At 37.0% G+C, this 24661-nt stretch overlaps 1 protein-coding gene across 1 annotated transcript; it reads right to left on the bottom strand.

The window, feature by feature from the left end:
* Positions 1–20890, bottom strand: hspa13 (heat shock protein 70 family, member 13). Its single transcript, XM_028800151.2, has 5 exons — positions 20761–20890; positions 14625–14965; positions 5874–6087; positions 5490–5657; positions 1–2911 (listed from the first exon to the last, which is right to left on the bottom strand). The coding sequence occupies exons 1-5, from the start codon at positions 20783–20785 to the stop codon at positions 2328–2330; spliced, it is 1332 nt and encodes a 443-aa protein (XP_028655984.1). The 5' UTR covers positions 20786–20890; the 3' UTR covers positions 1–2327.
* Positions 20891–24661: the final 3771 nt, after the last annotated feature.

Here is a 24661-nt window from a genome sequence, read left to right as displayed (position 1 = left end):
CACACACACAGTTAGGTCCATAAATATTTTGACAGAGACAACTTTTTTCTAATTTTGGTTCTGTACATTACCACAATGAATTTTAAATGAAGTAACTCAGATGCAATTGAAGTGCAGACTTTCAGCTTTAATTCAGTGGGGTGAACAAAATGATTGCATAAAAATGTGAGGCAACTAAAGCATTTTTTTTTTTTTTTAAACACAATCCCTTCCCTATTTTAGTAACCAAAAAATATCTGCAAACCTCCACCATGGTTGGCCACAGGGACCATGTTATTTTCTTTGAAGACCTTATTTAATATATATAGATGGTATAACAATGTGATTTACCAAAAATCTCACCTATCCACAGGATGTTCTCTTAAAAGTATGTTGGCTTTTTCAGGTAAGTTTTGGCAAACTCCAGTCAGAATTGTTTATGTCTCTGTGTTGGCAGTGGAGTTCCTGTGGATCTCCTACCATAGCATCCCATTTTATTCAGATGATGACAAATAGTGCAATCTGACACTGTTGTACCCTGTGTCTGCAGGTTAGCTTAAATTTGCTTGGAAGTTGACTGAGGTTTTTTATGCACCAATTGAACAATCCTCTGTTGCAATCTTCTATTAATTTTTCCATGTCCGGGGAGGTTAGCTACAGTGCCAATGGGCTATAACCTTCTTCATGACACTGCACACAATGAACACAGGAACATTAAGATCTCTGGAGATGGACTTTTCTAAAATTTTGTTTCTCAAATCCTTGGAGATTTGCTCTTCTTTCTCTTCTCAACGTTCAGTGTGCTACATACAGACACAAAGCTTTTGTCAACTTTTTTCCATTTAAACTGATTGCCAGTGTGATTTCTATAGTGTACATGTTACTTGAGTTGATGAGTTTAAACAGAAATTAAAGGAGCAACACATGATTTGAATTACAATTATTTGTTACAATTTTAAAAAGGTGGCAATAATTTTGTCTAGTCCTTTTCTGGAATTCAACATATGGAATGATCTCAGATTTTACGTTTTTTTCTATACTTTTTCTGTTGTTTCAATGCAAACAAAATGAAATAAATTTGAATGTCAAAGCATGTATAATTTCAACAATTTCATGGTGAAGCAGTGCACTTTCTGAAAGACCATGACTGGATATAGATTACTCAGCAGAATTCAAGCAGGAATAAACTACACTAAATTAACAAACATGTTTCAAAAACAAGAATTGACTTCTAATTTAGAAACTTGTTGAAACTGAAATATGCTGTCACTTTACCGCTTTACGCAGACTGCAAATCATTCTCAGTGCACCAAAAGGCTTTGACCACAGTATGCTTCAGTTTAAACATCATAAGAAAGTTAAATCCACCCTTTTAGTCATAACTAAAACTGTACACAGAAGGATATGAAAATTCTATTAAGCAAGAAGAGCAGATAACAGCAGTTAATACCAGAGATTGACCTCAAATTAAGAATTGTTTAAAGCAAAAGTCAGTAACCACTGAAGTACTGCTGGACATGTGTTGCCCAACCTCAAACATTTACTGTATAAATACATTATTATATATATATATTATATATATATATGAATAAATAAAGACAACCGTGTAAAGGGGTTAAATGCTGAAATATTATATATTACAATATACAATCTTAGAAAAATAGCTTTCTTTGGAATGTTTTTTTTCTAATAAATCAAATACACTTCATAAAATAAACCGTTAAATATAAATTAATGTTTCTTTATATAGTTTATCACTGTGGTTCTGAATATGTGAAAAAATAAATTGCCAATAATAAAAATATATTAAAAATTAAATACCCATGTAAAGGAAATTTAAGTAACTTAATATTACTGAAAGATAAAAAAAATAATAAATACATTATTTACAATAAGAACTCTGAATTAATTAGGCATTAACTTTCTTAAATACTCGAGGCCACTGAAAAACTGAAGGAACAGAACTGGATGCAATCTAAAAAAAGAAATACCCACATGATGAACAAAAGCCTCTTAATATTAATCTCAAGATTACTTAGCAGAGTTTTATCAGGACTGTTCAAATAGGTAACATGGTATATGACCTTGAAATTATACAGCTGTTAACATTACTTCAGTAACCCTTAACTGAAATGTTAAAACAAATATTAAATTACATTCTCATTTTCTAAATTTTATCTGCATTGGCTTTTAGGAGATAACTAAAAAGATCCAAAACAAGGCATTATGTATAGCAGTAACACTTTGACTTTAATGGAAATGCAAAATAAATATTTTTGTATGTATTTCAAATAATTATAATACATGGTACGGATGAAATTTGACTAAGCGAAAAAACCTCTGAAGTATTAATTAAAATTTGTTTTCTTTAAGTGTCTGTTTGGAATTTCAATTGCACTGACCTGTAAAGGCCATGAACCTCCCATGATTCCTGCCTGAATAGCTACCCCAATTACCACTGCCAGGTCTGGGTCCACTGATACATTGGGCTGTTTCCCAAAATATTCAGCAATTATCTGGCGAATACGAGGTATTCTAGTTGATCCACCAACCAGAACAATCTCATCCACTTCTGATTTGTCCAGCAAACCATCTCTCAAAACCCTTTCAATAGGAATAAGAATCTTTTGAAAAAGATCTGCATTAAGCTTTTCAAAGAGTTCTCTTGTTATTTCTTCTTCAAACAGAACACTTTGAATGGTGTCTTCTTCTGATGGCTCATTGAGCTTGGCCTCAGACTTCAAAGTAAGAGGTATACTGATTTTTGAAGAGTGCTGAAAAGTTAAATTCAGCTTTGTTCTTTCCACTGCCTGACGCAAATTATACACATCCCTTTTAAGTAATGGAAAGGCCCCATATTGCTGCTGAATGCTTTCAAACACATGTTGAAGTAGCCTTTGATTGAAGTCTTGCCCTCCAAGTTTGTTATTGCCTAGAAGAAGGATAAAGATAAAAACACAATAAGACAAAAGAGAAATGAACAAGCAAACATTTCAAAATATTAACTCCAGGAAGCTGCATTTTAGTTGTTTTTTGATAATTGAGTGCAAAAAGATTTTTTCAAGGTTTCACAGTCACAATGGTATTTGTTTACATGTAAAATAATGTGGTGGCATAGCAGGAAGGCAGTGGTCAACAGCAATGCATTTAGATATTAACTGAAACTTTTTATTACCCCTTTGTGATGAGCACTTTGTGTTACATTTACCACTTCATTCTTCTCAAGTGTCTTTTATTCAGAACTTGCAACAAAAATGCAAATCTGCAAGTTTTTGGATTCACTAATATTCACAAAAGTTATCAGCAAATTGCTGCCATTTTATGAGTGTGAAAGAAGACAACAAGAAAAGCATTAGGTAAGTACAATTCATTCTAAAATGGATTCTAAGCTAATTACTAACACGTTTTATAACACACAAGAGTGAGAAATCAGAGGTAAAGCTAATATGAGCTAAAAGTGTCTCTAAAATGTATTTTTCTTTTGGAGTTCCCAGTTTGTATTTCTAACAATTCCAACAGTGCATTAATTTAAGTATGAATCTTATTTCACTGTTGCATACAGGTTAACACTTACTTTTAATTTAACCTTCAAAACCTCCCATTCACTTTAAAGATTCAATGTGATGCATACCTGGGGCCGCATGCATAACGCCGTGCGTAGAATTCACACTAAAACATGGCGTATGGACAAAAGCAGAAATGTGCGTACGCACACAAAAATCCAGATGCATGAATCTATGCATGCACCAACTTCCACATTCTTCCTCTACATAAATCCCAGTGTGAAAAGTAACGCACGTACACGTGCCTGCCGCCACTCCCCAACTCCTCCCAGAATTATGCCTCTTTGAATATCATTTCAGTATTCATATCATATCAATTAAAGCATGTTATTAAACATGGGAACACGGTGGCACAGTGATATTGACGAACTGGTGCCCCATCCAGAGATTGTTACCGCCTCATGCAAGATGCTTGCTGCGCTGTGCACGACCTTCGATGAAATAATTTATTGCAGCAGTACTGTCTCTTTCAAACGTACTAACCTTCTATTCCTGTCCTTCCTTTTCTTTTTCCAAGTACCCAATGGCCACACAATCAGCTCTGTAGATGTCAAGCCATCTGTAAGCTTAGAACGGCGATTCTTCAAAACTTTTCAGGAACACTGAAATATCTTTGTAGTACATGTTTAATTATTCTATCCATTTATCCATCCAGTGTTGTGCCAGCCCCAGCAAGGATACAGTGCGAGGCAGGAACAATCCCTGAATGGGGCGCCAGCTTGTTGGTAGCGCTGTGACACCATGTCCTCACATGTTTAATTATTAACAATACAGATTATTTAAATGATGTTAAAATTTTATCTGTATAATGTAAAAAAAATATTTTGCTGCATTTAATCTTAAAAATGATATATGTAAATACACGCTTTATAAAGTGGCTGTTGTGCAGTATTATAACTATCGCAAGTTTACAGTGAGGTAATTGTACTTATAGGTACGAACAGTTCTATAAGGAGCACCTGATGGACTGATTAAGTGCATATAGAGCTCTTGGAATGATACTGTTTCTAAACTCCGAGGTCCCTACATGAAAGGCTATGAAGCGTTTGCCATATGGAAGCAGTTCAAATAGTGCATGGCTGAGGCAGCGTGTGCTTGATGCTGTATACCGATAATTCTCTTTCCGATCAGCTGCTTGAGAGCTGTGATTGCACACTCAGATACAGTGGGATAAATACTCTGAGTGGTGCAGTGAGAGGAACAACTAAAGCAGCTATGGTATTTGGAATAGTTTGGCCATTCCATGGACCATTATATTGTTACAGGTTAATTACAATCAGATGCCTTAAAATAATAAACAATATGCGGTTAATTTCAGTGTATTTGATAAAGCCGCGTCAGGGATGTGGATCTAAAAAAGAAAGGGTAACCACACTGGAACAAAAGCACTGCTTTGATGCTGGGTGCCACCAGTTTGCAAAACCAAGCGGAGAATTTGCATACGCCAGGGATTGAGATAGCGTGAAAACGTGCGTGGCTTTACGCCAAGTTTAGATTTTATACATCCCAATGTGAGTGTGGAAATGGGAGTACGCAACATTTTTGTGCGTGTGCACCGTTTATACATGAGGCCCCTGGAATTTACAGAACTGTACAGATTTCAGATCTTGGACTGCTGTGTTGAGTTAATAAAAGGTGATACCCAAATATCCCAGAAACAAAATTAACATAAACAGAACACAAAAATGAAAATGCTACATAGATGTGGCTGAACAGGTTAAAAAGCACTTTGTTCTAAAGTGTAAAAATGTGCTCTTTATCTTGTCTATTGTATATTTATTCAAAGGCATCCCTATGCAATGGACTGCTAGAATTGGAGCAAGACACAGAGGCAGCTTGATATGTCTTAATATTAACAATAAAAATTAAGAACAGTACTATTTTTAATGTAATTAAGCAAACATGTTACATGCTATAAGAAACAACTAAGGTGTTATATAATTGTACCTGCCATAGCTCTGGTTAGAAACATTCCTCCTTGCTTATTCAACAAGGAGACATCTAATGTGCCACCTCCAAGGTCCACAACCAAAACATTCATGACATCCACTTTGTGCAGCCCGTATGCCATTGCTGCTGCTGTAGGTTCGTTGATCAAACGAAGAATATTCATACCTTAAAACAAAAAATTGGATTGTAAAATGTAAAGTATTTCAGCAAAACAAAAGTTACAAAATACATTTTGTGGGTTACTCTTAAAAAAGTAATAGCATTCTCTGTTAAAAAAAGGAAAATAATTGAAACAACCATATAAAATGTGTAATTTCTCTAAGAAATATTCAACCTATTTATTTACTGCAAGAACAATATTTATGAAATAAATACTACAACCTGCAAGATTTGCTGCTTTTATGGTGTAGTTTCTCTGTCTTTCATCAAATTCTGCCGGAACAGAAATGACTGCATTAGTTACTGGAACTCCAAGAGACTTTTCTGCCATCTTCTTCAACTTTAAGAGCAAGCGGGATCCAATATATTCAGGAGTAACAGTAAATGTTCTATTTGTCGATATTGAAAATTCTGCTGTTCCATTGTTATATAAAACCTAAATGAGAAAAAAAAATATTACCTGTAAATAAAATGCTCAACCTAGGAACAGATTAAAGCATAAAATATGATGGAATATGATGTTGTATAAATAATGATCTAATTGTAAATTTTACTACTTTTAAAAACATGCAACAATAAAAAAAATATAAAATATACCACACAATACTTTTTTTTAACTCTAAACAATGCAATATGTAGTTGTGCATTCAAAAACAATTAGGCATATTAAGTCTTTTACAGGCGGCACGGTGGCGCAGTGGGTAGCGCTGCTGCCTCGCAGTTGGGAGACCTGGGGACCTGGGTTCGCTTCCCGGGTCCTCCCTGCGTGGAGTTTGCATGTTCTCCCCGTGTCTGCGTGGGTTTCCTCCGGGCACTCCAGTTTCCCCCCACAGTCCAAAGACATGCAGGTTAGGTGGATTGGCGATTCTAAATTGGCCCTAGTGTGTGCTTGGTGTGTGGGTGTGTTTGTGTGTGTCCTGTGGTGGGTTGGCACCCTGCCCGGGATTGGTTCCTGCCTTATACCCTGTGTTGGCTGGGATTGGCTCCAGCAGACCCCCGTGACCCTGTGTTCAGATTCAGCGGGTTGGATAATGAATGGATGGAAGTCTTTTACATACTACTTTTTCATTATTTACAAGTTAAAAGTATTGTTCCTTTGCTTTAAATGTTTTTTTTATTTTAAAGACTAGAGCTCAAAAAGGATCACTGAGTCAACCAGCCCACCAGTGACTGATGCAATTTATTTACAGATTCAGGTCATCTATTTATTATGACAAAGGTAGTATTTAGTGTCACTAAATTAGATTAGATAGAACTTTATTTGTCCCCAGGGGTTCGAATTATTTCAGGAAATGCATTTAGTCTCTGATAAATGTGATATTGTACCGTAGAGTCCAACTTATAATGTCGTTTGTTCAGAGCATTTGGTATTGGAAAAACCATTTTGTTAAGGAATTCAGTAATTTCAGTTAAGTGCTATATCTATTCAGATATTAGGGGATAGTTAATTGGTGAACGATAAAATGCATAAAAAGCTATTTCTAGCTAATTTATATAAGAAGATTATATTATATTATATTCGCTGATTACCCAGTGGCTTCGCTCACTGAGTGAAAGGGTAAAAAATTAAAATGTAGTATTTATAAAATAAGTTTGTTAATTACCAATGTTATTTTTGAACAAATAAAAAAAAGAGCATTTATAATAAATAAAAATTATATAAATATTAATTATTAAGTAGTACAACATTTTGATAAAAGAATTTGAAGAAGATATAAGAAGCGTATAAATCTCCTACTCTTACGAAAATTAACTCTATTAAGTACGGAACCCAACCGAACCTTAGCCCCAATTTGATATCCTCATCTGGAGTTGTCTTTTATGAATTTATACAAAGGAACTAATCACCCCAACAATTCTTTAAACAATCAAAAAAGAATATATTATAAATCAAACAAAACAATAAACACCCCTTAAATCCTTGTCAAATCTATAATAACTACACAAACCCTAATTAATATGCCATCCCCTTAAACACTCTATAATATAGTCCTCAGAAAACGGTGAAACAGCAAAGAAAGAAAGCAAGCAAGGAAAAGAAACGGAAAATTACCCTATTTACAAACAGCACAAATATATTCACAGTACTTAAACCTATATTACATCTATATACAAATATAAATTAGACACACACACACAATCCCCACACGTTCCCCAGTCTCTTTTATATTAACTTTGTTTTAAAGTCTAAATTCACATGGCCTGGGAAATCTGCAGTGAATCCAGTGATCAAGTCAGATACGTTCCGCTGACTCGTATACTGAATTTAAATGTAAAAGAAGCGATCTCACCGGCCTGGCGATGATTCCTTTGTTGAAGGAAGAAGTCTGTCTCGCCCGGGTGTCTCTGCGTTAGCGTCTGTCCATGGCCGACGCCCACACCATAAAAGCAAAGTAAAGCCGTATGCTCTGAAGGTCCTTCTAGGTTAGCCGGCACTCCTTCTCCGTGCACCCAACCGTCCTTATTATGAAGTCTCACTTGCTTTACCGCTGGCTTCTTCTTTACATTCACCTTCACAGCTCCTTATTTAAACAGTCTTTTTTCTTCTTTTCAATATCAGTAAAATAACTCTCACACAAATAATAAGTTCCAATATTTTAATATGTTCTGTGGTCATACGAAATTTCCGTTACCCATGGTCATACGTCATTTCCATTTCAAACACGAAAAGAATTTTATTTATATAGATTATATTATATTATATTAGTTTACACTGGTGAAAAGCAATAGCATAACAAGAACACATTTCTCTACTTTAACTTCCAAAAATCAACTTTTGCAATGTAAGCAGTACTGTTGAAAAGCACTACATAACAAAAGCATCAAAACTGGACAAAGGTTATAAACTTTTTATGGAGGAATGGCTTTGTAATTACCAAGGCGAATGTGTTAACTTTCTTGTACCCGAAGTATTACAGTTTCAGATAACCTTTTTTATATTTAATGTTAGCTTTCTTCATTTCAACATACAGTGCATCTGGAAAGTATTCACAGCGCATCACTTTTCCCACATTTTGTTATGTTACAGCCTTATTCCAAAATGGATTAAATTCATTTTTTTCCTCAAAATTCTACACACAACACCCCATAATGACAACGTGAAAAAAGTTTGCTTGATGTTTTTGCAAATTTATTAAAAATAAAAAAACTGAGAAATCACATGTACATAAGTATTCACAGCCTTTGCTCAATACTTTGTCGATGCACCTTTGGCAGCAATTACAGCCTCAAGTCTTTTTGAATATGATGCCACAAGCTTGGCACACCTATCCTTGGCCAGTTTCGCCCATTCCTCTTTGCAACACCTCTCAAGCTCCATCAGGTTACATAGGAAGCGTCGGTGCACAGCCATTTTAAGATCTCTCCAGAGATGATCAATCGGATTCAAGTCAGGGCTCTGGCTGGGCCACTCAAGGACATTCACAGAGTTGTCCTGAAGCCACTCCTTTGATATCTTGGCTGTGTGCTTAGGGTCGTTGTCCTGTTGAAAGATGAACCGTCGCCCCAGTCTGAGGTCAAGAGCGCTCTGGAGCAGGTTTTCATCCAGGATGTCTCTGTACATTGCTGCCGTCATCTTTCCCTTTATCCTGACTAGTCTCCCAGTTCCTGCCGCTGAAAAACATCCTCACAGCATGATGCTGCCACCACCATGCTTCACTGTAGGGACGGTATTGGCCTGGTGATGAGCGGTGCCTGGTTTCCTCCAAACGTGACGCCTGGCATTCACACCAAAGAGTTCAATCTTTGTCTCATCAGACCAGAGAATTTTCTTTCTCATGGTCTGAGAGTCCTTCAGGTGCCTTTTGGCAAACTCCAGGCGGGCTGCCATGTGCCTTTTACTAAGGAGTGGCTTCCGTCTGGCCACTCTACCATACAGGCCTGATTGGTGGATTGCTGCAGAGATTGTTGTCCTTCTGGAAGGTTCTCCTCTCTCCACAGAGGACCTCTGGAGCTCTGACAGAGTGACCATCGGGTTCTTGGTCACCTCCCTGACTAAGGCCCGTCTCCCCTGATCGCTCAGTTTAGATGGCCGGCCAGCTCTAGGAAGAGTCCTGGGGCCTCATGTATAACACCATGCATAGAACTTACACTATAACATGGCGTAAGCACAAAAGCGGGAATGTGCGTACTCACAGAAAAATCCAGATGCAGGAATCTGTACGTACGCAAACTTTCACGTTCTTCCACTACATAAATCCCGATCAGAGTGAAAAGTAACGCACGTGTACGCACCTTCTGTCCCGCCCCAACTCCTCCCAGAATTACGCCTCTTTGAATATGCAAATCAATATAAATAGCCTTCTGAGAAAAGACAATGGGAAAAGCACGGGGGAAAATATAAGAATTTCAGCGAATACCAAGTGGAGGCAAAGGAAAAACGTACTATTTGTTGGTTTAAACAGTGGTATAATCAACAAAAGGAAGTTGATCGAGTGACAGAGTGTCGTAGAAACTTGAAAGCTCAAGTTCACAAAGTCGCACAGTGCCCGAAATAAAAACGAAATCACATATCAAAGTCGCCGTGAAAAGGCAAGTCGTAGCCCACCGTCTGAGTGTCATATGAAAGCTTATTAAGGTACAGACAAAAAAATAGGCACACAGTGGAGAAAAAAACATGAAATGTCAACTTTAATCTCGAAATTTCCACTTTAATCACGTAGTTTATTTTGCCATTAAAGTAGAACATCATAAACTTCATCTTCAAATCGTTTCATTTACCAGTTTCTCAAATCCCATTGTAACTAAAGTAGGACGTTAAATGCTTTGTTCTGTATATGATCTTCTTTGTGCTCTGTGTGTGAATCACTACCTGCTTCTTAAACGGGCTTTCTCTTTCTCCAACAGGACACATAATCCATTACATTCGTGATATTACAGCTCTCTGAATAATTAAATACTGAGATGTAAACATGATATCTTTTTCATGATGATAGGAATGAAAGCATGTTATTAAACATGGGAACACGGTGGTGCAGTGCTTGTTCATATCTCACGCAAGAGGCTTGCTGCGCCATGTGCGACCTTCAATTAAATAATTTATCACAGCAGTATTGTCTCTTTCAAACATACTAACCTCCAATTCCTGTCCTTACTTTTCTTTCTCCAAATACCCAATCGCCACACAATCAGTTATGTAATAGACGTGAAGCCATTTGTAAGCTTAGAACGCCGATTCTTCAAAACTTTTAAGGAACATTGAAATATCTTCGTAGTACGTGTTTAATTATTCTATCCGTCTATCTTTCCAGTGTCGTGTCAGCGCAAGAATACAACGCAATGCAGGAACAATCCCTGAACTAGCTAGCGCTGCGGCACCGTGTCCTCACATGTTTAATTATTAACAATACAGATTATTTAAATTAAGTTAAAGTTTTATCTGTATAATATAATCAACATATTTTGCTGCATTTCGTCTTAAAAATGAATACCGTCATCATATGTAAATACGCGCTTTATTAAGTGGCGCAGGTTGTGCAATATTATAACTGTAGTGCAAGTTTACAGTGAGGTTATTGTACTTATAAGTAAACAGTTCTACAAGGAGCACTTGATGGACTGATTGAGTGCGTTTAGAGTTCTTGGGATGAAACCTTTTCTAAACCGCGAAGTCCGTACTGGGAAGTCTCTAAAGCGTTTTGCCGTGGCTCAGGCAGCGTCTGCTTCATGCTGTATACCGCTATTTCTCTTTCCGATCAGCTGCTGCTGTGATTCCCCACTCAGATACAGTGATATAAATACTCCGAGTGGTGCAGTGAGAGTAATATGGAAAAAGATGATCTGCTGTGGCAACCCTTAACGGGAGCAGCTGAAAGAAGAAGAAGATGCAGTGAGAGTTACAACGCTAAAGCAGTTAAGGTATTTGGAATACTATGGCTATTCCCTGGACCATTATATTGCTGCTGGTTAATTACAATCAGATGCATTACACTAATAAACAATATGCAGTTAGTTTCAGTGTACTTATAAAGCCGCGTCAGGAATGTGGAGCTAAGAAAGAAAGGGTGACCACGCAGGAACAGTAGCACTGCTTTGACGCTGGGTGCCGCCAGTCTGCAAAACCGAGCGGAGAAATTGCGTACGCCAAGGTATGAGTTACCGTGGAAATGTGCGTGGCTTTACGCCAAGTTTAGGTTTTATACATCGCGATTTGAGCGTGGAAACGTTCGTACGCAACATTTCTGTGCGTATGCACCGTTTATACATGAGGCCCCTGATGATTTCGAACTTCTTCCACTTATGGATGATGGAGGCCACTGTGCTCATTGGGACCTTCAAAGCAGCAGAAATTTTTCTGTAACCTTCCCCAGATTTGTGCCTCGAGACAATCCTGTCTCGGAGGTCTACAGACAATTCCTTTGACTTCATGCTTAATTTGTGCTCTGACATGAACTGTCAACTGTGGGACCTTATATAAACAGGTGTGTGCCTTTCCAAATCATGTCCAATCAACTGAATTTACCACAGGTGGACTCCAATTAAGCTGCAGAAACATCTCAAGGATGATCAGGGGAAACAGGATGCACCTGAGCTCAATTTTGAGCTTCATGGCAAAGGCTGTGAATACTTATGTACATGTGCTTTCTCAATTTTTTTATTTTTAATAAATTTGCAAAAATCTCAAGTAAACTTTTTTCACGTTGTCATTATGGGGTGTTGTGTGTAGAATTCTGAGGAAAAAAATGAATTTAATCCATTTTGGAATAAGGCTGTAACATAACAAAATGTGGAAAAAGTGATGCACTGTGAATACTTTCCAGATGCACTGTATGTCAATATATTGTAACATATAATAAAAAAAATTAGCTGTAATCTTATAAAAACTTATAAAATACCCATAGCAACCTTAAAAATTTGCATTGTTTTCACATGTTGTTTCATGTTTGTTGTATGTGTCTTTATTAAGTTCCTGTCATGAACTTAGAGAACTTTAAACTCACCATTCATGCTGTTAGTCAGAAACAAATAATGTAATCATACTGCAAATTGTAGATATTTCAGAGGGGTAGGTGCCAGTTCATAGTCATGATTCACTGAGAAGGGACCTGCTGTGCTGTTTTCCGTCAGCAGAGACTCTCAAACATTAACTCCAAGACAAGCATTGGGCCTTTAAGAATCTGATTGGTGTCATACTGACAAGGGAAATTTGTTCCAACAACAACAAAAAAAAAAAAAAAAAAAAAAACAGGCCAGTATAAAATTTTAAGGCAGCATGTAAACTTTATGTATTCATCAGATTTAACGTGCCAGCTACAAACATGAGTGTTGTAGTGGTGACTTATGGTGTACAAAAATTGTGGTCCCTCATTGCTTGGATTCCTTTTCTTCTCTCTGTTTCACCAGTGTGAAACTCTGGAAACAACGTTTTTGTTTAGAAACTGAACACAGGCGGACAATACAGCTTTTTAAAATAGATTCTGAATATGTTTAGGATAGCTGGAAAACAGTTTGTGTGTTGCTGACTCCTCCCAGAAGATAAAATACATAAATGTGAAAAAGGATATAACCAAGTTGAGGGAATCATTATTCATTAAAAATGAAGTTATAGATAAAATATTACAAATGTATAAATTAGGAAAACTGTGCAAAACAATATCCATTTGTTTTGCAATCACAGTCTGCCCTGGTTTAATTATCAGAAAGCAATACCACACATACATTGCCTAGAAATAATCATCCCTCAAAATTCCCTCTATTTACTATTTGAAAATTGCAGTGCATAAATGTCATCCTACAGAACTGAACAATTTGGTTCAAATCTGATTGGTAGAATGGGTCAAAATCAATACTGAACAATGCAAAGCTGGTACATAATGTAATTGCTGCAGAAAGTGGTTCTACAAAATGTTAGAAGTGTGCTTACTGAATATATTATTCAGTGAAATCAGAAAACTGGTCAATGGTCTGAATACTTTTGCAATAAATAATATATTAAGGGTGAGTTTGAATTATCAACAAATCGAATGATGGCATATACTTACATTTTTAACAACAAAACCAAAGAATTACAACTACTCAGTCCAATTCAGTTGCACATAATCTTTTTGCAATACACTGCTTTTCATACTGTGTCATACATTTATTGCCATTACAAAACTGCTGTAAGCTTACTTCCTACTACATCCCTTTTCATTGCAGTGTTAATATGGACTTCAACCTATACTGAAGTGTATACATACAAACGTGCAAGCACACACACCCCTTTACATTAATACAAAAATATGGTTACTGTCTCAGCTATTACAGTTAAAATGTATAAGGCGCAGAAATTATATATTTATTGGTCTAATATACAGTATACTTTCAAATTTATTCAGTTTAAGACTTGCTTGTTCATTCCAGCAGCACTAGGTACAAACCATGAGACACACTTATACATCACTCACCCAGTGGTAAGTCATACATCTGGGATACAGGCAATTACAGAAATACAGACTCATTGAAGACATGTAGAAAATGTGTACACATCTAATGGACAGTGTCTGGGTTGGGATTTGAATTCAAGGCTCAGGAGCTATATGTCAGCTGTTCTTAACACTGTATCACTCTGCATTATTTCCATTTCAATATTTGCCCTGGCATTCCTCAGCATGTAATGGAAAGTACATGAAAACTAACTCTAATTGTGGCTGTAATTAGATTAGATTAAGTATTCTAGTCCTTGACAGCAATGATTTGGGTCAGTGTAAAAGAAGTAGTACATATAATTCGTATTAAAACACGAAGGTATGAATGCAGAAAAGAATATACATCAAGTATTAAAAAAGGAATCACTTTTATGTAGCTTAGCAGTTGCATTTTTGATGTTTGACCATGTTGTTCATAGAATCAAAAGAAAAACATGAATGCATACATTACAACATTACAGTTAAAAACCTAAACTATATACAAGTTTTCAAATATTTAGGTGAATACATTCATTCTTGTCTAAGATGTACAGAAGATTTGCAGTAGACACTCAAAAAAATAATTTACCTTAAACTGGTATCTTCTTTTTTCTCTGTTCAGTTCTTCAGCACTAAATATTTTTCCAATAAATCTTTTAGCATCATATATTGTATTCTGAGGAAAAGAATCTGCCATTTTTTGACCTTCATATCCAACATAAATATTAGAGTCAGCAAAGGACACGACACTTGGGATGCTCTTCCGACCTTTTTCATCTCCAATTACCTCCACTTCACCTAGTCCGGGATGAAACACACCAACAGAACAGAAAGTAGTTCCAAGATCAAAGCCAACTACTTTTGGTTTAGGAGGTGGTAGATACTGTTGACCCAAATAACCAGCCAAGAACAACGCAAGGACAGCAGAACCTGAAAATACAAAAAGTGGCACAATCACTAAAGGCAAGCTGCATTAGCGTGATTAAATATTTATCAGTTACACAATAAAATATTTTGAATAGTGGTTTCAGCTTAAAGATTGGGAGCTTATTCATCATGTTGGACAGACAGAACATGTGCCACCTGTTGTTCAACTCTAAAAACTACCCAGTGGAAAAAGAGACGATAAACATGTATATTTGGAATTAAAAAAGACACAAATACAAATAAAAATTTAGGACTTTAAATATTTTAGACCTATATGAATCTGATGTGACTACAACATATGCAACCTTGAATTTGGACCACATGGTATGGCCACACTAGCAAGCACCATTATACATGATGTACTGGAAAAGGAGCTTTGCTACCATCCAACTTGGAATACTTAACTAAAAATTATAAAAATGATATCCTTGCTCCTTCATCTGTAGTTAAACAGTGACTAGGAAGAACTGTATATTTCTGGCAGCTACATGACAGGAGCAGTGGTTAATACTGTGGCCTTCTGAATGAAGCATCCTGGGTTCATCTCCTTAACTTAGTCATTGTTTGTGTGGAATTTGCAAATTCCTGCAGATTCAAAGTTGGCTTTCCTCTCTCAAGTCCAAAGACATGCAGATCTGGTTGACTACTCTGAATTGGTCCCACTATGTATGTGCATGTGTATGTACAGTATGTGTGTGTACCCCCTTCAATGAACCGGCAATTTGTTAAGGGCGGTTTTCTCTGCACTAAAATTGTTACTGTTAATGAAAACTATAAAATTTTGAAACAAGCATTATATTAGTCCAAATGAAAAGCAAACTAAAAGCTGAGTGAAAAGAGTGAAAACTAAACAAATCTACATTCGGAACACGAGCACATGACTGGTTGAGAAGGAGAATTACTGTCTGGGAGTATTTTGAGTATGGTACAGGCAGTGACATGAGCACATGCAATTAATGTTAGCAGTCAGGTTTATGGAACTCAATTAAAGAGTGAGAGAATGAATTTAAAAATAAACTAATTGGTTTCACAGAGATGTACAAAAGGAGATTGGGGGACTGTGAAAAATGCAAACCTAAAAAACAGGTTGGTCAACGCATTTTTACTTAATGCTTGTATACATTTGTACTCTCCTCACCTCAGCCAATGGAACTCAGAGGGACAATGCATTGCCACAGGAATTTATGGAATTAAAATAGTTTAACAGATTTTGAGAACTTGAACTTGCTTTTTCAACAGACGGATAGTGTTTCAACACAATTCATTTTACAAAAACTCATTTTACAAAATGGTCAGAAGACGGACATTTTTTAAGCTACAGGAACTCCATTTTTTTTCCTGCAGTTCGAATTCATGGTTGTGCTTCAAAGTTTCACTGCCAGCAATACACCCAATACAGGGATTGAGTGGCACATTTCAACTGGAATGGATTCTTTGGCTATTGGGGCAGACCCGTACAAAATAAATGTAACCAGTTGTATCTCAGATATTGCAAGTTACTTTGGATAAAGGCATCAGACAAATATATATATATACTGAATGCACCCCCAAGGAGACGAGGCCGTTCCTCCGAAACCCCTGTTAAATGGTGATACCTCCTCTTTGCTTGATCAGCTACTGGATTGCTGCTGCTGCTGCCGTGCCATGTGATCTGTACTTCACTCGCCTACCCCGCCAGTGCTACATGCCATTGTGAAGAGGCAAGGAGATGCGGTTGCTCCTCCGAAACCCCTCTTTAACGGTGATACAATGGGAATTGAATAACAGCCGTTATTTTTACCTCCTCTTTGCTTAATCAGCTGCTGGTCTGCTACTGTTCCTGTGCGGCGTGATCTGCATTTCATGCGGCACTTCAAACGTTTTAAAGCCACTGCCTTGTCTCTCTTCTCGCTGTTAGGTTATTTCACTGAGTAATATTTTCCATTTGTTTGCGCTAATGTGAGCTTTACTCTCATTTTCTTGAGACTTTAGAATTTTCCTACTTCCATTATCTCTAACCTGCTCTGCATGTGTATCACGGGACTTGCTTCCAAAGGTTGTAAGTATGACGTGACTTGCCTGTTTCGCGGGATGTGAAAGTGGCTCTCTGTCTCTCAAAGATCTCTCTTCAAAAGATCAGTCTAGTCCTAAGTTTTTTTTATAATATATATATATTATTGTGTCACTGTTTTGTATATAAAGGGAATGACAGTAGATACACATTATCACCAACTGGACAAAAACTGAGATGTATTCATTCAATTGTATGGTGTAAGTAGTTAAGAATGAATACTGGCACTATAGGAGAAAGCATTATACATTCTGAAGGTGGGAAGGACAACAGACCATTTCTTAATGCACCATAATGAATTAGCCAGTGGCTAAATGTTACCCAATACAATACTGTACACTGTTTAGATGGTCAGCATTAGTTAGAACAGTGGTCTCAAACTCCGATCCTGAAGGGCCACAGTGGCTGCAGGTTTTCATTCTAACCCTTTTCTTAATTGGTGACCAATTTTTGCTGTTAATTAACTCCTTTTCCTTTCATTTTAATTGACTTGTTTTTTTAAGATTTATTCCACTGAATTTCTTTATCATTCCTCTTAATTGCTTCATTTCTTTCCTTAAATGGCGCCCAAGCAGAAATGAAATGTTAAGTGAGTGAGCCAGCAGAAGATCAACTACATCAGGGCCTTCAACTCGAACCAACTTCACTCCAACCAGTTGCTTAGGAGCCGATTCTTGATGTTAATTAAACCCGTTCTTTAATTCTATGGCTTGTTGCTGGTCTCATTATGCAATAGCATACATTTCTGAAATTGTTGATTTTCTCTTTTCTAAGAGCACTGTTACAGTGTTTCGGGCACCTGAGCACATCAACATTCCTGAGACCTTCATCTTTCTTAATTTTCAGATATTGTATGATGGACACAGTTTGCTGGTCATGTTTTGGCTCATTTTGTATCTCATTATTGTTTGGCTGCTAATTAAAGAAAAAGAAACAATTAAGGGGTCTGAGTCTTCAAGAGCAAGTCAGTTGAAATGAATTCAAAATAAGTTAATTAGCAGCAAAAACAGGTCACTAATTTAAGAAAATATTTAGAATGAAACCCTGTAGCTTCTGCGGCCCTCCAGGACTGGAGATTGAGACCACTGGATTAGAATATATTAGATTATACTTTATTTGTCCTTGAGGAGAAATTAAAATTTTACAGAAGCTCAAAAAAATTATTTATGCATATACATACATACACACCAATCAGTCACAACATTAAAGCCGCTGACAGATTAAGTGAATAACATTGATTATCTTGTTACAATTGCACCTGTCAAGAGGTGGGATATATCAGGCAGTAAGTGAACAGTCCTTGAAGGTGACTTGTTAGAAGCAGGTAAAATGGGCAAGTGTAAGTACCTACTGAATCGAGGAAGGACAACTAGTGAATGGATAATAGGGTCATGAGCACCCAATACCGATTAATGTGTGCGGGGAGCGAAGGCTAGCCTGTGTGATCCTATCCCACAGAAGAGCTACTGTAGCACAAACTGCTGAGAAACTAAAAGCTGGCCATGAGGGCAAGGTGCTAGAACACATAATGCATTATAGCTTGCTGTATACAGGGCTGCATAGCTAGCTGACCGGTTAGAATGCCCATACTAACCCCTGTTCTCCTCTAAAAGTGCCTACAAGGGGCATGTGAGCATCAGAACTGGACCATGGAGCAATGGAAGGAGAAGGCCTGGTCTGATGAATCCTGCTTTTCTTTTAGATCATGTGGACTACTGGATGCTTGTGCATAATTTACCTGGGGAAGAGATGGCCGCATGACAGAAGCAGTGTGAGGCTCTGGGTAATGTTCTTCTGGGAAACTTTGGGACCTGGTATTCATGTGGATGTTACTTTGACACATACCACCTACCAAAAGATTGTTGTAGACCACGTACACCCCTTCATGGCAACAGTGGCCTCTTTGAGCACCTCACAATTTTTAGGACTTGAAGGATCTTCTGCTAATGTCTTGGTGCCAAATACCACCAATTCACCTTCATCTACTGTATATGTTGCACCACTGTCTTGGAGAATGTTATTTCATGCCACTGTATGCTGCAACACTGTGTATAGATGGTATGACAATAAATCCAGTTGACGCTTGACTTGACAAAGGTCTTGTGGAGTCCATGCCTTGATGGGTAAGAGCTGTTCAGACAGCACAAGGGGACCTACACAATATTAAGCAGGTAGTTTTGATATTGTGCCTGATGTTGGTGTATATATAGGGTTGTAAGTGGCAGTAAGACGACGTCAGACCTGCTCAGATTGTAGGTTTATATTTAAAACATTAACATTTTAATACAGCAGGTCCAACTTGTATTGTCCATGAATGAGACATGCTGATAAAAGTATGTTTTCTTGTTTGAGGTCCCCATAATGTAACCTACTTCACAGGGCAGTAACATGGACCAATTCAGTCTACATTTCAATGTGTGGATCATAAGTTTAGCTTAAATTGTATTGTGCTCACTTTTTCACCATTGCTCATTCACATAAATCTTCACTTCCCCCTCCTGTTTTTTCCACAGTCTGATGAAACCCATCTAGCATTTAAATAACATCTGAAATAAGAGGTTCAAGTCAGCTCTCCACATTATCCAAAATGTCACAGTACCTGAACTCGCCATGAGATATAACAATTCATACAACTTATATAAAAGAAAAGAAACATTTCTCATTATATGGAGTTGGGCCAGTTCCAAATCCTTTCCACCTTAATTAGTTAGAAATGATGTCTAATTTTACTATTATTCTCTTTTCTGTCACTGCTTTCAATGGACCCAGGGTAAGTCCAGTTAAAAAACTGGCCTTCCTGATCAGTTTATTAAGGCATATGACATTTCCGCCGCAGCCACTACTCCCTTGGCTGGCTAAAACATACATTGCATAAAAGAGCATAATAGGAACCATGAAGTTATTTTTAAAAGAAAAGAAAACAAACCATTTAATGTCCACTTTGTTGTGACCAGTGGTTATGGAACTCAGTTCTGTGATTCCCATATGGTTGCTGGTTATCATTCCAAAAAGCTCTTAAATTGAAAAGTCACTTTCTGCTTTACACTGATGCCTTGTTAAAAACGATCTGTTTAGGCATTCAGACTCCCACATGACATAAGTACCCACTTTCAAGTTGTTAGCATGTGTTTTGTAAACAGTACATTTTAAAAAGTAGCCAGTTTGTGACGAATGCGTGCTAACGCACAAATGGCACTGCGTTCCCTGCATCGTTACCTAACCTCTCTTTTAGATCTATGCCTGCTAACTTGCAATCGTGTTGCCCAGGGGAGAAGGCATTTTTACCATAGAATCTTAACGCTATGTGTTCAAAGGAGTACCCGGCCAAAGTATACCTGTATCCATATTTTTTAGTACACACTGCTAACAAGGCCATTCAGACCGTGTTGAAGACATCTGCAGCTCAATTCACCAAGTTAAATAAGAAAATAAATATTTACAACTGAACGTTCTTCCAATAATTTAAGAAATACTATGAACAGAACAAAATTTTGTAAACCACTTGACATAAGCTGATGGAACTGAAGTGCTAATATTTAACCCAACCTATTTTTATTAAAACGCACAAACGCTACTAGGCAAGTGACTCATACAAAAGCTCCCAAAGATCGTTGCTGTATTTAACCGTTTTTATGCTCTTTTATTAGACTCGATACCATGTACGAATCCATATAATTTGACACGAACACCAAAGCGCAATTTTCAGAAATAGCCTTTAGAATGAGTAGAATCGAAAAAAAATTCTTACCTAATATTGACATTTGGCCAGCCATTTTCAAAAGCGAAGAGAATAAAACGACTGAAAAATTCTCATATCTACCGGCGAAGTGCTAACTGCAACGTGACATAACAGGAAGACTGACTTCCTGTTCTGGTGTCACATACGTGTCAAAATAAAAGTCCCACACTAGATCAATTTCTTTTCTCTCTTTTGAAAAAGCAACTTGAGAGTTTTAACGTAATTGCCATAATTTTTAATAATGGCTTTCTTTTAAAATATTGACTATATTTGTGTTTGTAGCAGGTATGTATATGCACAGGATATTTATCAGCCTCACATGTCTGGATTTAACAAAAACGTAAATTAAAGTGCCCGCTTGGATAATAATAAAAAAAACTATTAAATTGTCACTGTCAAAATAAAAGCCCTAATCTAGATGATTTCTTTTCTCTCTTTTTGAAAAAGCAACTTGAGAGTTTTAACATAATTGTCATACTTTTTAATAATGGCTTTCTTTTAAAATATAGACTATATTTGTGTATGTAGCAGGTATGTATATGCACAGGATATGTAGCAGTCTCACATGTCTGGATTTAACAAAAACGTAAATTAAAGTGCCCACTTGGATAATAATAAAAAACTACTAAATTGTCACATTATGGATTGTGTTAGTTTATAAAAGATTCGGGTATACGTTTTTTACCATTCAGTTAATGCTAACTTAAATTAGAGTTTTACTTGCTTCATTAAGGGAATGAGTAGCGCTTTTTTTTTTTTTTTTTTTTTTTGACGTCTGTGATTAGCGATGACTGTACTTAGAAGCATGAATCACGAACTGCTCCGCGAGACTGCCGGTACTTGTAGTCTTTTCTATAGTACTAGCACGTGTTTTCTAACAATGAAGCGATTGGAAAAGAACTACAACACCCACAAACGACGATAAGGGAGTAGGAAGCAGCTATTGTTTGTTCTGACTCGGCCTTAAAATTCAGCTGTAGAAGGTAATATAGTAGACGAACATAATTTTATAGCGATGACGTTGATTAATTAGCATGTAAATATTTGTTAAGTATATTCATCCATTTTACAAACCCGCTTTAGCGTGAGCAGAGTCGCGGCGAAGGTGGAGTTTCTCTGCTAGCGTACGTTTAAGCACACAGCCGTGCGTGACGGGAGTTTTATTTTTAATTATACTTATTTGTGTGCTTATATGCATTTGAATCGTTTTAAATACACGCGACTAAACTGAGAATGTTTTATACAAAAATTCAGGATTTCGACACAATCTAATAAAGATTTTTTAGTGACTGGAAGTTAATTCACGAGATCTTTCATGATAACATTTCTCACGTTGTGCTTTATCTTTGAAATTCCACTAGGTGGAAGACTTAACACATACAAATAATTGTTGATATTCAAAATCCACTTATAACAGTACAACATACATCGAAGAGGATAGAGCGGACTCAGGGTGCCTCAGACGGTAACCAGCACTGGATGGGCCGCCAGGCTAGCCAACTGAACCAACTGGAATTAGTAGCGGCTAACAGTACCAAGCAACATTTTGTTCATTTTAGACACTCGTAAAGATTGTGTATAGTGATATCTCACCATGCTTAAAAATAATGAACGGCATTGGATTCCCTAAATTAAAAAAAAAAAGAAAACAAGTTGCAGTGTACTTTTCAAGTTAGGCCTCCAAAGCAGATGCACAGTCATATGAAAAAGTTTGGGAACCCCTCTCAGCCTGTATAATAATTTACTTTCAACAAAAAGATAACTGTGGTATGTCTTTCATTTCCTAAGAACATCTGTGTACTGGGGTGTTTTCCGAACAAAGATTTTTAGTAAAGCAGTATTTAGTTGTATGAAATTAAATCAAATGTGAAAAACTGGCTGTGCAAAAATTTGGGTACCCTTGTAATTTTGCTGATTTGAATGTATGTAACTGCTTAATAGATAGATAGATAGATACTTTATTAATCCCAATGGGAAATTCACATTCTTCAGCAGCAGCATACTGATACAATAAATAATATTAAATTAAAGAATGATAATAATGCAGGTGAAAAACAGACAATAACTATGTATAATGTTAAATGTTAACGTTTACCCCCCCGGATGGAATTAAAGAGTCGCATAGTTTGGGGGAGGAACGATCTCCTCAATCTGTCTGTGGAGCAGGACAGTGACAGCAGTCTGTCGCTGAAGCTGCTCTTCTGTCTGGAGATGATACTATTAAGTGGATGCAGTGGATTCTCCATAATTGATAGGAGCCTGCTGAGTGCCCTTCGCTCTGCCACAGATGTTAAACTGTCCAGCTCCATGCCAACAATAGAGCATGATACTGATAATACTGATACTGATACTAATACTGATTACTTGTAACACCCAATTGGTTGGATTAGCTCGTTAAGCCTTGAACTTCATAGAATGGTGTGTCCAATCGTGAGAAAATGTATTTAAGGTGGTCAATTGCAAGTTGTGCTTCGCTTTGACTCTCCTCTGAAGAGTGACAGCATGGGATCCTCAAAGAAACTCTCAAAAGATCTGAAAACAAAGATTGTTCAGTATCATGGTTTAGGGGAAGGCTACAAAAAGCTATCTCAGAGGTTTAAAGTGTCAGTTTCAATTCTAAGAAATGTAATCAAGAAATGGAAGGCCACAGGCACAGTTGCTGTTAACCCCAGGTCTGGAATGCCAAGAAAAATACAGGAGTGGCATATGCGCAGGATTGTGAGAATAGTTCCAGACAACCCACAGATCACCTCCAAAGACCTGCAAGAACATCTTGCTGCAGATGGTGTAATCTGTACATCGTTCTACAATTCAGCGCAATTTGCACAAAGAACATCTGTATGGCAGGGTGATGAGAAAGAAGCCCTTTCTGCACTCACACCACAAACAGAGTTGCTTGTTGTTTGCAAATGCTTATTTAGACAAGCCAGATTAATTTTGAAACAAAGTGCTTTGGACTGATGAGACAAAAATTGAGTTATTTGGTCATAACAAAACGCGCTTTGCATGGCAGAAGAAGAACACCGCATTCCAAGTAAAACACCTGCTACCTACTGTCAAATTTGGTGGAGGTTCCATCATGCTTTGTGGCTGTGTGGCTAGTTCAGGGACTGGGGCCCTTGTTAAAGTCGAGGGTCAGATGAATTCAATCCAATATCAACAGATTCTTCAGGATAATTTTCAAGCATCAGTCACAAAGTTGAAGTTACGCAGGGGTTGGATATTCCAACAAGACAATGACCCAAAATAGTTCGAAATCTACAACGGCATTCATGCAGAGGGAGAAGTACAATGTTCTTGAATGACTGTCACAGTCCCCTGACTTGAATATCATCGAAAATCTATGGGATGATTTGAAGCAGGCTGTCCATGCTCGGCAGCCATCAAATTGAACTGGAGAGATTTTGTATAGAAGAATGGTGAAAAATTACCTCCGTCCAGAATGCAGACACTCATCAAAGGTTATAGGAGGCGTCTACAGGCTGTTATATTTGCAAAAGGAGGCTCAACTAAGTATTGATGTAATGTCTCTGTTGGGGTGTCCAAATTTATGCACCTGTCTAATTTTGTTAAGATGCACATTGCATATTTTCTGTTAATCCAATAAACTTAATGTCACTGCTGAAATACTACTGTTTCCATAAGGCATGTCATATATTAAAAGGAAGTTGCTACTTTGAAAGCTCAGCCAATGATAAACAAAAATCCAAAGAATTAAGAGGGGTTCCCAAACTTTTTCTTATGTCTGTAAACTGCTTTGATTTTTCAGAATTTTTAATTATGATAAGAATACATGGGTGGGCCAAAGTAGATTTACAGTTGTGATTACATGAAACAGTTTATTCTTGTATTATTTATTTGTTTATTATTGTATTATTTGTCTTCTTATTATTAAAGTGTGCTCGAGTGT

This window comes from Erpetoichthys calabaricus, chromosome 4 (genome assembly GCF_900747795.2).
Source record: "Erpetoichthys calabaricus chromosome 4, fErpCal1.3, whole genome shotgun sequence".
In the NCBI taxonomy this organism is placed as follows: Eukaryota; Metazoa; Chordata; class Cladistia; order Polypteriformes; family Polypteridae; genus Erpetoichthys; species Erpetoichthys calabaricus.
This window is presented reverse-complemented; position numbering and strand designations above follow the sequence as displayed.